The following is a 13,707-nucleotide window of genomic DNA, read 5'->3' on the forward strand; positions in this document are numbered from 1 at the left end:
GGGAAGCTGAAACACAGAGACACGTCCTTAGTGTGGCTTGGTAGAATTAAGGCAGTTACCAGCACTAGTGGATCCTGTACTTTCCTGACTGCTTGTTGCTGACCCTGTTACTGACTTGACAGGAAGGTCAACCTATAGATTCCTGTTGGGTTTTGCTGTAGGCATCTGCCCCTTCACATCTCCTCCCAGGGATTCACTCTCCCGCATAGTGTTTCCCAAAGGTGGTTTTCAAAGGAGAAAGTACAGGAAACTGACATGTGGAAAGTCAGGACAAAGGACTTCATAGCTTCAAGTCTGTTCGGTCAGATTTTTTCCTTCTTAATTCCCTCATCCAGAAACACTCCTGCCTGGTAGGGTTTCCTCTCTGCTTTTAGCTAGAATGTGATAAGAAGTCAGACAAGTGGGTCCAGTTCTTAGACTTGAGTTCAGTCCATTTAATTGTGCTGGATTTCTTCTTAGAGAGTGAAAAAAAGAATTATTGAGAAGAGAAAAAAAAAATAAAATCCATATTTGGCCAATTAACAGGGTTCAAAGCCAGGGCAGGGCCCAGTTTCCTAGAGTGCGAATGAAGGGTATCCTTCCACTTACGGCTCTGAAATCTCTGGATACATTTCCTGTGGTTTTGCAGTTGGAGGGTTATAGCCCCATCGTCATTTCTCTAGTATTATAACTAATACCATGATTAATAGGATTTGTGCTATAGAAGGAAAAAAAAAAACCTTATTTAAAAATCATGAGGAAGCTTTAAGAGCCATGAAATAATTAGTGCCTTTCACAGAAGGTTTTATGTTATTATACAGCCTGGAATGAGGCTCTGTTAGGCCAAGATTTCAAAGCTCCTTAGAGGCTTTCGATGCCTAACTTAAGGTATTTTGCCAAGTGTGAGGTTCAGAACGGGGATTCCTACTGTTTTCTAATAGCCAGCTCCTTTCATGTACTAATAATAGAGGCACCCTGCACTAGTTTAGAGACTTTCTGCATTTGTGTGCATGAGACTTTATCACCCAGCATGCTTATCTCCACGTAGGACTGTTGGTTCAAACACCATATAGCTATATGGCTGGAAAATCCTCATTCTGCGAGATGTGTTTGTCCTGTTGAATCATGAGGACGGACTGACTGTCATTTTACCAACATTTCTCCTACAGGCAAGTACCACCTTAAGTAGCCTTTATCCCCCATCTCTATCCCTGGCTTCTCATTCCTGCTCCTGTGTCATCTCTCACATGTGGGGCTACATGAATTGGGGAACCTATAACTTGGTTTTCTCCCTGGGTTACTCTAAATGAGAACAGTTTATTTACCCAGTTCATCATTAGGCTGCACAAACAGTAGCAGGACCAAATGGGAAGGGGACAAAGAGGAAAGAGCTACTTAGGCCGACAGTGCTAGTTATGGAAGTATTATGTGGGGGGCGGGGGGAAATCACTGCCCTATTATCTTGGAAACTCAAAAATAGCATCTTGTCTGAAGAAAAGACTCAGAAAATATAAATATAAATCCATATTCATATAGCATTCAGTGACTGGTGCTCTAAATGCTTTCACACCTAAACTCGGCAAACTTTACGCATTTACTGAAAACCTTACATAGCAAACTACAAGCATGCACAAATACCTTTTTTCTTAAATTCTTCACCAAGGAGAGGCAGAGCGCTGAGCTGAGCCTGGACAGTATGATTTTACTATGTACTGAACTTTCCCAGCTCCCTCTGATGCTTTTAAGACTGATGTCCCATGGCTCACAAGAAACTTTGAAGAATGAGGGCCCAGATGGGCAGGGATGGCACTTCAGAACACACCCCTGGGTTTTCAATGCAGAATAAATCTCTAAAGTAGGGGCTTTGCTATGGGTTCCTGGAAAGCTAACAGGGTAGAAAAAGACAGCAAACTCTGGAGTCACGTTCAGATTCCAGCTCTCTCTTTCCTGTGGACAGCTTGCTTTGGGCAGACCTGCCCTATTTATGTGATACACACACCAGTCAAGGATGCATCCTCATCCAGAACTGTCAAAATAGCGTGAGCCTCCTTCCAACATCCTCACATGGCTGAATGCTGCAAGACACCTTCTCTTTGGGGAGCTTTCAAGCTTCCAAGGCTGATTTGGGGCAGCTTCCAAGACTGATTTTACAGGTGAGCAGAGACAGGGGCCCTGTCCCTTAGTCTGTGCTGTGGCAGGCTGAATCCATGAGCAGTCTGGAAACACAGGGCACAGCAAACTACCCTAGCTTGCCTCCTCCCACAGATCACCATGGTAATATGTGCCAGCCATGAGATACAGTCCTTGCTTGTAGCGGTCTTCTCCAGGTAGCTGTAATTGCCCTCACAGCTGTTTCCCAACTGTGAGAAAAGCAATCAGCTACCAGATGCATAACAACTACAACAACAAGGCTTTATATTTCTTCCTTCTTTAATGTATGTTTTTACTAATTCCTGATTTCTTGCAATTTTATCACAAATTTCTTTGGAGCCAAGTTCCCCATATCATATATCTCAGCGTTTATTTTAAGGATGTCTATCATATGCAAAATGTAATTAATATGAGACAAATCTAATGTTGGAGAAAAAGCGAATAAAAAACCCTGACATTTTTCATGTTAAAAAGTCACCGTTTTTTAAGGAAATCTGATTATTTTGGGTGTTGCCTGGATGATAAGCTTTGAATGCTTGAAGTTAGCAGTATCATATCACATGCTGTGAACTCTTCTTAAATATGTGGCTTTACCTCTTTAGCACAACTCATCCATATCAATAGGCACAAGGCACTTTGCTCGGGGTAACTAATAATAACACTAGACATCCACAACCGCAAGTGGCACAGAAATCCAGATATGCTTGATCTCACACATTTCAGCAACTAAAATGAGGTTGGAGGACGTTTTACTGGCCCAGACTTTGCTCAGTGAGGACCTACTTCTGAAGCCCAGAATTCACAATAACTTCACAGCCAAAGACACTGCTGAAGCCCTGGACCTTTGAGGATGAGACACTGAACTGCTTTCTAGCACCCACCAGTAGACCTGTCTGCCAGCTTTTCTTTTTCACCTCAGAACAGCAGGGTTTTCTGTCACAGCTCACAGCCTCTGCTGCTGCTGAGTGTATCGGCTGCTGCCAGCACAAGTGGGCAGAATAAGTCCCCAGTTACTCTGGCGCAGGAGGACACCTTCAGCAGTGAAAGGGGCTTAACAATGTGACCCCTGCACTGGCAAACACATGCAGGAGTGGCACCTGGCAGTGAAGCTGCATACACTTCCACTGATGTTCCCAGCAGCAGCAACGTTCAGTCTCAGCAGGACCCTTTCTGCTAGAAAATCAAGTGCTAAAACGTCAGTGTGCTTTACGCACAGTGGTAAATCCAGCACCAGCCAGGGCAGTGTGAATCTGTGCCGGTCTACAGTAAAGCCCAGTCTCTCTCCATTGAGACCAGTTCCCCCAGCTTCATACCAAGGCAGAGGACTGGCAGAAGGAGGATATTGCTCTTCTCACTCTCTTTCTTATTTTTCACAGTTATTGGGCGTCCTAACTGAGGACACCCGGCTAGGACTTTCCAGGCTTCCCAACTATAACCCTGGTAGGATTTTACTCACAAGAATGCCAACTTTTTCTCTAAGCCACTAGCCGCTCAATTTTGGGGTCAGTAATTCTCATTATGAAAAATCCTGTGCTTCAGTGTTACTAAATCCCTTGAACTACCTAATGATAGTGGTATTGTAGGACCTACAACAACACTGGGATTGGCCTAGTATAGAAGCAAAGGTACATGCGTAGCACACTGAGTGCTGGGTATGTTAGGCTGATGGAAGATTTCATTGCTGCAAGTGCTGACAATGTAGTTAGTCTCCACTCCTCTGTGCAAAGGACCAACATCCCCTGGTTTAGACTGGAAAAGCTGACAGGTACCTAGAGACACAGTTTATCTGAACCCTCCTTATTTTTATGGAGATTGGTTTGGGGACCTTTAAACCACAGTTTGAAAGGTCACTGTCCCTGATTTTTATGTGGGCAAGGTGAGAAATCTGTGTGATTTATAAAGCTGGCTTCTTTTATTTCCACATGGGCTGGTAGAGAAGTCTGTGTCCTGGACTTCAAAGGGCCAGTTGTCTCTTATTTTGATGTGGGCAGGTTGAGAAGTATGCTTTGAAAAGCCAGCTCAGTCACTCTCCCTCTCCCTCTCTCTCCCCATTTCTCTCTTTCTCTTTTTGTTTAATGTTTTCTCTTGGGAAAATATATTCAAGTGTCAGTGAGGGGGAAATGATGAGCACGGATTCTCAGCCTCTCAGCAGGATCATTCTGTAAGATAAATATAAAAGTGAAATATTAAAAACCCTAGAATGTGAATTCCACCCATCTACAGTCTAGCCATTCTCTCTCACTTGTACCCTAAGAGAGTGGGGGGGGGGGGGGGGGGGGGGGGGGAGCCTGTCTATCTGGAAGGGGGGAAAAGAGCAGGGGGGAGAGGAGGAGGGAGAAGACGTGCTTTGAGCAAGAGGTTTACAGGTTTAGTAGAGCATAGTAACATCTTTTCAAAGAAGTGGGTGTTGCTCTGTGACCCAATCCAAGATGCCCCTCCTTTGATTCTGGTGCATGAACACTAAACAGCCCCCATTTTCACATGGTAGCCACGATTGGCTGAACAATAACCTGGTCTCAGTCTAAAGGACTGGAATCCTTCACACAATTAGCTGAGACACATTAATCAAACCAGCGTGAAATGGGAATGTGTTGCAGTCCACAGCAAGTTTAATTTGGATAGGGAGCAAGCACAGAGCAGACAGCTGGAGGAAGCACTTTCCTCTCTAAGTTGTTGAAGGCTTGGCTGGGTAGTCTACAAGTTTGGAAGGGTAGTCTGGGAGGAAGTGTATGGGACAATGCTCGTGTATGGGACAAACTGATCACAAAGAATTTTTTTATGCCAGTCATCTGCTCATACAAGGCCAAAAACTCTCAGCAATTATGATAGGTATCCTGATGCTATATAGAGTGACAATCTAAAAGTGCAAGTGTTAAGGCTATGCTAGCAAAGACGCTAGCAAAGACACTAGCACAGACAAAAGAGGATGTGTGAGTGCCCAGAACTGCCTGAGCACTGGCTCCTGCTTAGCTCTAGTTTGTCTGAGCAGCCGTGTTGTCTCCTGCTGCTGGGGAGGACGCCAGTGGCAGGGCTGGGAGGGAGAGGACAGGCACTTAGGCAGCATGGAAATAGTTCCAGTAAAGACCAGTCTAGTCATCATAAGCAGTTTTCAACTCTGAGTTGCTTTCAGGCTTCATAGATTTTCCCTAATGGACTCCAGTGGGGCAGAATTGACCTGTGCCATGCTGTGATCCTGTGATGCTGGTGCCTTTTGCGGCTGGAGGAGACAGAAATGCAGGAATTAGAGGACACCTTCCTGTGGGAACATTCCGCCATGCAAGCAAACGTATGGGAGAGGGGTGCTGAGCCAGTGTTTGGGGCAGTAGCTGTGCCAGCTTGAGATGCAACATCCCTTTCCCCTCCTCAGAGCCTGCCTAAGGGCCTTCAAGCTGCTCCAGCAACATACTGGAACCAAGCACTTGGCTCACACCTGGATTATACAAACCAGTCTGGATAGAAGAAAGTTAGTGATATAAAGGTGGGACTATTTGCCCTAGTTATGAACTAAATCAAATCAGTTTTGGATAGGGCTGCTGGTAAGAAGGCAAATTAGTCTGTTTAAAGATGTTTGCCATTCACATGCTCCTGTGCATCTCCCCTCTCTTCCCTGAAGCACAAGTGTTGTTTCACCCCTCAGGACACGCTCAGCCCGAGTGGAAGCTGTGGAGTCTGCCTGAGAGAAATGCTTCTCTCTTGAGGTTATTTTCAGCCCAGTTGTGTGAATCTGAGTGCCTGGGATGGTTCAGATAAGCAAACAAACTTTGGAGCACTTCCCCAAATCTGATGGCTTGAATGCTTTTAGCTAGTCCTATTGATGTTTGCAGGGAGTGCAGGCAGCGAACAAACAAACAGGTTCCTGCCCGAGGCAAGGAACGAACACGGGCAAAACAAAGCACTGAGGTGTGATCCTATTCTCATTGAAGTTGATGGCAAAACTCCCACTGGATTCAGCAGTGTAGGCTCAGCCCCAGACTGAGGTTGTTACTGGAAGGGTTCCTGGGCCAGGTGGGTTAGTAGGAATCTTTGAAATGAAAGCTGGAAACCTTTAGATGTTTTCCTGTCACTACTGTGGGCTTGAGCACATCCAGCTGCAGAGCCTGAAGAGGAGATACAGCATGGGCTGTGGGGTCTGTGAGCCAGGCACACACAGAGCAGCTGGAGGAAGAGCAGCTCTCCTGCCCCCTCTGTGGGCACCTGGCAAGGGATGAAACATGCAAAGGAGTATTTGACCACCCTATGCCCCTGTGCCTTCTTGCACAAAGAAGTTCAGAAATGGGCCTCATGCCCATTGCCTACAGTTTGCCAGAATCTCAACCTGTGCCTGATCCCAGGTGAACGGGAAGGATGGGTGAGCAACGCTTCCGTGGCCAACTCTACAGCTTGCCATCTCGCCCCCTCTCTGCAGGAGACACACTTGGTATAGAGAATTAGATGCAGCTGTGGGGCATGGAAGCATGGGTTTACCACAGCCATGGCTTGAGAACCAGATCCTGCAGAACATGAGAGGCTGGGAGAGCTCCTGCCCCATGCCTCAGCGCACTCACGGGCCCTCTCCCTGGCTACCCGGGCTTAGGAGCCCTGCCCATAGCGGCAAGGCTTTGCCCTATGTTTGCTCATTTGTTCTGTTCCCCTCATTTTGCTTCCCCTGAAAGAGGCAGTTGTAGCTCTGTTAACACTATTTTTGAAAGCTCTCATGCTGTGTGAGCTCAAATCCTTGCATTAATGTACTGCTGTGTTCATTTCACTGCGCTGAAAAGCAGGGAGTTTAAATCCCCTCTAAACACCATTGGTGACACCAGAAGGCCAGTGTTTTGATCCAGCCCCATTAATGGTTACAAGTTTGAATCTAGACAGCTGGGGTCAAGGGCAGGAAAGGATTAGGAATCACAGCCCATGACATTAAGCTAGTGCTTTTGCCAAACTGGGAATACTGGAGCGCCCAAAGTACTGAGTTAGTTTTTCTTTCCTTTTTCTGAAATTCGGATTCCAAACAATGGGGAACAGTGCTTATTTGTTTATAACATGATGAACTCGCTATGGGTTAGCTTTACTCCTTGATTTATCGCACAGGGTGACTAAGGAAGTTTCCTATGCCACGTAGTCTCACTATAGCAGACACAAGTTTTACACTGGGATGTTTCAGATGCAGCAATGACTTTTAAATTAAGCCTACTTTTTCACATATCTGCAGGCTTTGCTGTGCTGAATGAGATTTAGGAGCTTTCCACAGTCAACTTCTGCTCATTTCTAGTATGTGTTGCGTTCCCACAACGTCACCAGCAGATGGAGGCAACAAGCAGCAGGCTCTGAAACACAAACTTAAATGACATTTTGGAGTCTGCAGATGAAGTCTGCACGCCGAGTGCTTTTTTTTTTTTTTTTTTTATCTCACTTCTTATGCTGATGCTTCATTTAACAAATGGGATGGTTGGAAACTGAATTCTAAAACGATGAAATTTTTCTTGTCATAATAAACCGCATGTGGCTTTGATCCCAAAGGGAAGAGCAACACTGCAACTAATGCACAATATATGCTGGCCAGGCTGTAGGGAAACTTCCTATCTGTTTGGCACTGGGCACGGGCTGCAGTTCTCAGCCTGCCACACAGACAAGAGCTCTGCTTCTGTCATGCAGCCACAGAGATTTCACTAATGAGAGAAATTTTCTCTGTGAGCCTGCAACCCCAGCACCTTCATCCAGCAGCACTTGGCATCCTCTTTCTCTCTCTTCATCAATTAGGAAAGTTTAACTTTTGTCCTCTGGCTTGCTTGCCTCATTATCAGTTCATTAGCCACTTCCACCTGGGTTTTCATATAGAAAGGTATTTCCTCATTAGCACACACTGCCTCGCATACCGGCAGAAAATAACAAACCCAAGTGCAACCTTTCAGATCTACTTGTATTGTTAAAAAAGCCAATCAGCCCTACACAATCCCATCATTTTATGTCTGTATCATCATTGTAAGACAATTAAATCAGTAGTTCATTCACTTTTTGGAATGATAGCCAAATATTTCTTATCTCTTACCTTTAAGGAGTAGCTCTTTACATTGTTTTACAATTTTAGATTGGTCTTAATCTTACAGTAAGGAAAATATTTACTGCTCTGTTCTTACCATGCTCGACACAATGGGGCCTCAGCACTCGCTAAGGGTTTGTCTATATGGGGTCAGTCAGGAGATTAATCTGAACTGATTTAAAGTGGATTAGTTAACTGCATTAAATCCTTGAGCAGAGACACACTGTTTTCTTACCCATATCTTCCATTTATAATCAAAGCTCTGTATACTCAAAGTGGCAAGTTTGGCAGTCCTCACTCAAGCAGAATTCTCCACTGAGAGATGTGTTTGGACAGGGACAGCAGTAGCTGGGTCACTGGCTCTTACACTACCCCTTGTAGATAATTATTAATCCCCATGTTATGTAAGTGATAAATTTAAGTCAAGAGGCTTGGTTGAGACAGCAAAAACTATAATTCAGGTATTCCTCCCAGTTCCCAGTAAGCAAGCTGCTATTTCTATCTGTAAATGTTAAGAAAATCCTATGTCCTCTTTGGAATGTTAATCCTGAAAGCGCACTCCACAAAAAGTGACATTTTACTTAGATATCACTGAAATATTTTTCCCTGCTGTTATCAACTGATCATGCATTTTTTAACTTTTATGTTAAACTCATTAAAGAATATTAATGTTAAAAGATTTCAGTAAAGTACAATATTTAAGTCATCTTGACATTTTTATTAAACATTAACGGAAATTGATATATTGTCACGGAATGTTTCAATCTCACAAATCAAAGTTTTCTGGCAGAAACAACATCTGAAAGTTTTTGGCCAGCCCTGTGAAGAGGTAAAAATTTCTACCTCATAGAAAAAAATCTTATGACTTTCCAAACCATTTTTAAAATTGTTTATCTTCTATTCTGCCTGGAAAATTTACATCTTTACTCAATATGGGCAATTTATTTCTACACTTTTATTACAGTCGAGGGGGTAAAATGAAGGAAAGAGGATCCAGAGAAAATGTTACTAGTGATCCAAGAGGAATGTTCTGCCAGAGTTAATCTCAGTGACTGATTTGGGAAGGGGCTATTCAAGTCACTAATACATAACTTCTATGTATTGCCGATAAGTCCAGTGCTCTGGCACCTGAACAGTTATGAGTCCCATCCCAGTTATATTGCCATTTACTGCTTTAGTGATTACCTTAGTATTTGGTTGTAAAGGAACACTTCAGCTGTGAACTGTTACTTACCCTGTGATAGACAGGTTTAACGACCTGCTTGCCTAGCTTAATGGTAAAAAATTGTTGCTGGAAAGGTTAAATGCTGAAAAGTTCAGTCATTTGCACCTTTTCACATTGTCCGTGCATTGTCAGACAGAGTGACGGAGCCCCTGGGCCTGGCACTCTGGAACTGGCTACTCAGGTGAAGGCAGAGGGGACTCCTGCTTTGCCTGCAGCCAGCAGCTTCTGTCCCTGAATGATGTGACTGGTGCTTCCAGGCAGGCAGGGAGGGCAGATGCTCTCGGGCAGTGCAGCACAAGCCCCAGCTGAGCTTAGAGTCTACTGGCAACAGACCAGTGCCGCTTGCCTCCTGGTGGTCTGGCTGCCATGGGGAATGCTTGTCCAGGCTGGGCTAGGAGAGAGGTTGACACCATCCTTCCTGCTCTCCTTCCCATGGCTAGAGCACCGTTTGTCTCTGCTGTCTGAGATGGTGCGCAGGAAAATGTAACTGGGTAGAAATTACAGCCTTTCTGATGCAAGAAAATGTCTCTGTTGATCAGCTCTACAGGGAAATTTTCCAGGCTTAAGCTGTTCATTCATATCTAAGCCTGAGAAAGTTCATGCTTTGTAAGAAAACATTTGAGGAATGTATTCGTCTACATTTTCCACAATGTTCAGAAATGTGTACTTGAAAAATGGCAACACCACCACACCCTTCCCAAAACTGCAAACTCTGCAAAGTTCCAGTCTGGTAAGTACAAAGCCTGAGTGAAAATGGTTAACTTGATAACAAACTTAGTGAGGGATTGACAGCAAGAGCAGTGGGCAAGAAGAGAGTAGGACCCAAGCACCTTTGCTCCATCCCCAGTCTTTCTGCCAGATCCATGCAGAAAAGCCCCATGTGCCCACAGGGCAATACATGAAGCTCAGCAGCCCCCTGGTAAGGCAAGACAATTGCTGGGGATTCAGGCCCACAAACATCTTTCTGATTTCTTCATGTGAAGGCTTTAGGGACTGACACTGCTTTTATTGAAGTCAAAGCTAAGACTTGCACTGTAACAGGAGGCCCAAGGCCTATATTCACAGATGTATGACAGGAAAAGGTTACAGAACTGGAACAGCCTTATTAACACCAATGCTGGTACTCAAATCCTATAGGAATAATGTATATTTATAAATACTAAGATGACAGACTCTATAGGGCCCTTTGAAATTCTGAGTACTCGTTTTTTGTAAGGACTCAAAGAATGGGTTTTGGCTTGATTTTCATTTAAACCTGTGATTGCATATTACACTTTCTAGAACTGGTTGCTTCCAGGAGACCTCAGAGTCTCCGAGTCATCTGTGACAGGTAAGCTACCTATAACAGCAATGTCAAAATCGCCTCTGGGTTTATTTGTTTCTTTATGTAATCATTTAACTTGAAATGAGCTCTTCTGGCAAGCTCAGGAAGAGCAGGGTGGCTCTGTAGTAACAAGCAGATCTAACGTCAGTTAAGCAACTGATTTCAAGAGATTGCAGTGGAGGTAGGCACATAGTGGGTTTATTATTCTCAGAGGAGTAGTGATTATTCTCAGATAAGCAGTGATTCAATGACATTATGAGCAGCTTTCTGCAGGACACAGTTCAGTTCAGAAGGTCGTACTTTCCCAGGCCCCCTTGCCCAGACTGAAGACAGACTTTGCACTGTACCAATTTTTGTTTCTGGAAACAGACTGTAGGAATGTTGCTCAACAGCAGTAAGGAGGACATGCTAGGACAGCATTTTCACAAGACAATGAAATAATCTTGTGATTAGTTAGAAGGGGGAAAATCACATTCCTCAGTGGTCAAAAGCTATGACACTAGGGCCATGGTTACATACCTCGGCTTGACCAGACACACCAACACCACCCAATCACTCCCTAGTGTGCTAACAGAAGGAAGGATTTTTCAAGTATATGTACACACACATATACATAATGTATATATGTATCAGTGAAATAAATTTATAATCAGGCAAAGTGCCCTAACCTAGTTCAGAGAGTCATTAAAATCTAAACCCCCTCCCCCCTACTGATTTTGTGGCACACAACAGACTTTTTAGATAGGTAGGAAATTGCTAGACAGGATTTGTCCTGAGGACTGTGTTCATGCACAGATCAAGAATCAAATAGGCTTTGAGGACGTAACCACATTTTTCTCTGCTGCTGTTTATGATCTGTTCAGCTCATTGCTTGGGATCCAGCCCTGCTCAGAGTGAAGGGTGCTGCCCTTCAGAACTGGGTTTCCCAGACAAGTTTTCAGGAAAGCACAGGTTGCTGAAATGCCAGCTGTTGTCACACACATCTTCAGACACACAAAGCTCAGCATGTCCTAAACCCTGATAACGGGTCCTGGAACAGAACAAATCCTCTCTCAGCCTGAACAAAGAAATAACTATATTCCTTCCAATGCTTCTGTGTTGCACTTCTGCTTTTGGCCATAATCCCTTGACAGGCCCCATCACAGCCTTATAACCAACAGGCTGGCCCCAGTGCCCCTGTGGCAGAGCTCTGGGCTGCATGTGGGTCAGCACCAACTCTGCACTACACAGTCCTTATGCTGGTACAGCTCAGCAGCTGCCTTGGCATGCTTGGTTCTTGAGAAGGAAAGAGCTGCTGCATACAGACCACTCAGCCATGAATCTCTTTGGCCAATTAAGAATCAAAGGGGAGCTCTGCACAGAGTATGGCCGCCACCAGGAAGCCTGAGCCATGGTGAGAAGCACTGAATCATGTTGCTGCTGCCCAGTGTGGGAGCCTGCGGCAGCAGGGACCAAAAGGGGCAGAGCCCCCAGTACAATCCTGCCATGGCAGGGGCAGCCTGTGGTGCAGCTCTAGCAAGCAGCCTCAAGCTGGATGCTCTGGCTCCCTAACCTGTCCCTGCTCCCCAAGGCGGAAGGGGCTCAAGCCATTTTGGTGGAGGTGAGAATTCAGAAGTTACCTACCACAGTGAGGCCAGATACCTTTTATAAATCTGTTTCTCAGGATATCTCTTTCTCTGCTTTTTTTTTTGTTTGTTTGTTTTTCTTTTGTTTTTTGTTAATATATTTTATCTCGTAAAAAAAAAACATGTCAGTATGTCAAATGTGCTTTGTAGGGAGGGGGAGGGCAAGGGCAGGGGGATTCCGGCACCTGATGTCACTTGGAGGGGAAGCACTGGTGGGGGCCAAGGGAGGAAGCACAACAGGCCCTGCTCCAATGAGCCTCCTGATGCTGCAACATCATCAGAACAAACAAACAAAGTAAAAGCTGTAAAACTAAACGACTATTTTTATTTGTTTCCCTGTTGGTTTGTTTTCTCTCTTCCACTTCCTTGTCCCCAGCTGTGTGCTCCTCTAGAAAGCAGCCACTTGGCACTGGTATTTGCTGGGCACAGAGCATGTGCGTATTACATGTAAGCACTCATCCTGAGAAACGGATTCATCTCCATGAATCCCCAACTCATTTTACAACCAGTTGCACTACTGGTACTAGGGTAGGAAAAGGAGAAATGGTAATTTCTTTAGTTTTTTAGTTTTGACCTTTGGTTGGCTCAGTGGGCCAGTCAGGTTATTTTGTGTACTTGCATTATCACTGTAAACTGGTAATACCAGCCTCTGATATTCCAGTTACAACATGTAAAACATAGTCTCTCCAGCAGCATTTTCCCTTTTACTTACAACACTCTTTTTACAAAATAAAAATTTATTTTCAAAATTCCTCTGAAAACATGAGTTAGAGCTGAAATCCTGGAAGCATATACTCCAGCATAATCAAACTCACATGGAAAAGCAAATGTCCTGGAAAGCTATATAGCTGGGGTGGGTTTATCCAGGTCCCCTGTGTCCCTCCAGCTATCTCTGCCTCAAGCTCTGAAAAGAGCTGGGTGAAGTTCTGGTTCCAGCTTTCTGTCTTGTGCTCATCTCCTATGCTATTTTTTCTCATGTTTTCCTAGGTTGAGCAGGGTGCCAGCAGTGGCTGATTTGGCCTCCAGGATGCTTACAGCCTTCCCCAGAGGCTGGATTTCTGCACAATATGTGCTTCTTCATGGCTTCTTCAGCCCTCTGCCTCCTCAGCTCTATGAGGTTCCTGCTGGAAAGTTAACTCTTGATTTCATTTCACCAAGAAAGAACTACTTCGCATGCTATTTATTATGAGTTTCTTCTGTACTTTGGAAGTCTCTGCCATTCACCCACATGTCTCTCTCTTTTCTTCCTGCCCTACCTCCCCAAACCCATATGCTGCGAAGTTTACATCCCACTGCAAATTTGACAGCTTGTTTTTCTGTTTTATTCCACTTGATCACAGTGTTAATACTAGAAGGAGACCTGGACGGGCTGCTGCTATGGCGC

At 44.6% G+C, this 13,707-nt stretch overlaps 1 protein-coding gene and 1 long non-coding RNA gene across 2 annotated transcripts in view; one reads left to right on the top strand and one right to left on the bottom strand.

Moving 5' to 3' along the window:
• The window catches only part of CDK15 (cyclin dependent kinase 15), a 37,109-nt gene that overhangs the window by 18,195 nt on the left and 5,207 nt on the right, over positions 1-13,707 (top strand). Inside the window, 3 exon segments of the mRNA XM_055813019.1 lie at positions 3,507-3,570; positions 10,656-10,704; positions 13,311-13,447. Of these exon segments, the coding sequence (XP_055668994.1) occupies positions 3,507-3,570; positions 10,656-10,704; positions 13,311-13,447 (250 nt within the window).
• LOC129785068 (uncharacterized) overlaps positions 3,543-13,707 on the bottom strand; it is a 59,746-nt gene continuing 49,581 nt past the window's right edge. Inside the window, exon 4 of the long non-coding RNA XR_008748588.1 lies at positions 3,543-4,289. This is a non-coding gene — a long non-coding RNA (uncharacterized LOC129785068). The remainder of the gene's footprint in view (positions 4,290-13,707) is intronic.

This window comes from Falco peregrinus, chromosome 8 (assembly GCF_023634155.1).
Source record: "Falco peregrinus isolate bFalPer1 chromosome 8, bFalPer1.pri, whole genome shotgun sequence".
Lineage (NCBI taxonomy): Eukaryota > Metazoa > Chordata > Aves > Falconiformes > Falconidae > Falco > Falco peregrinus.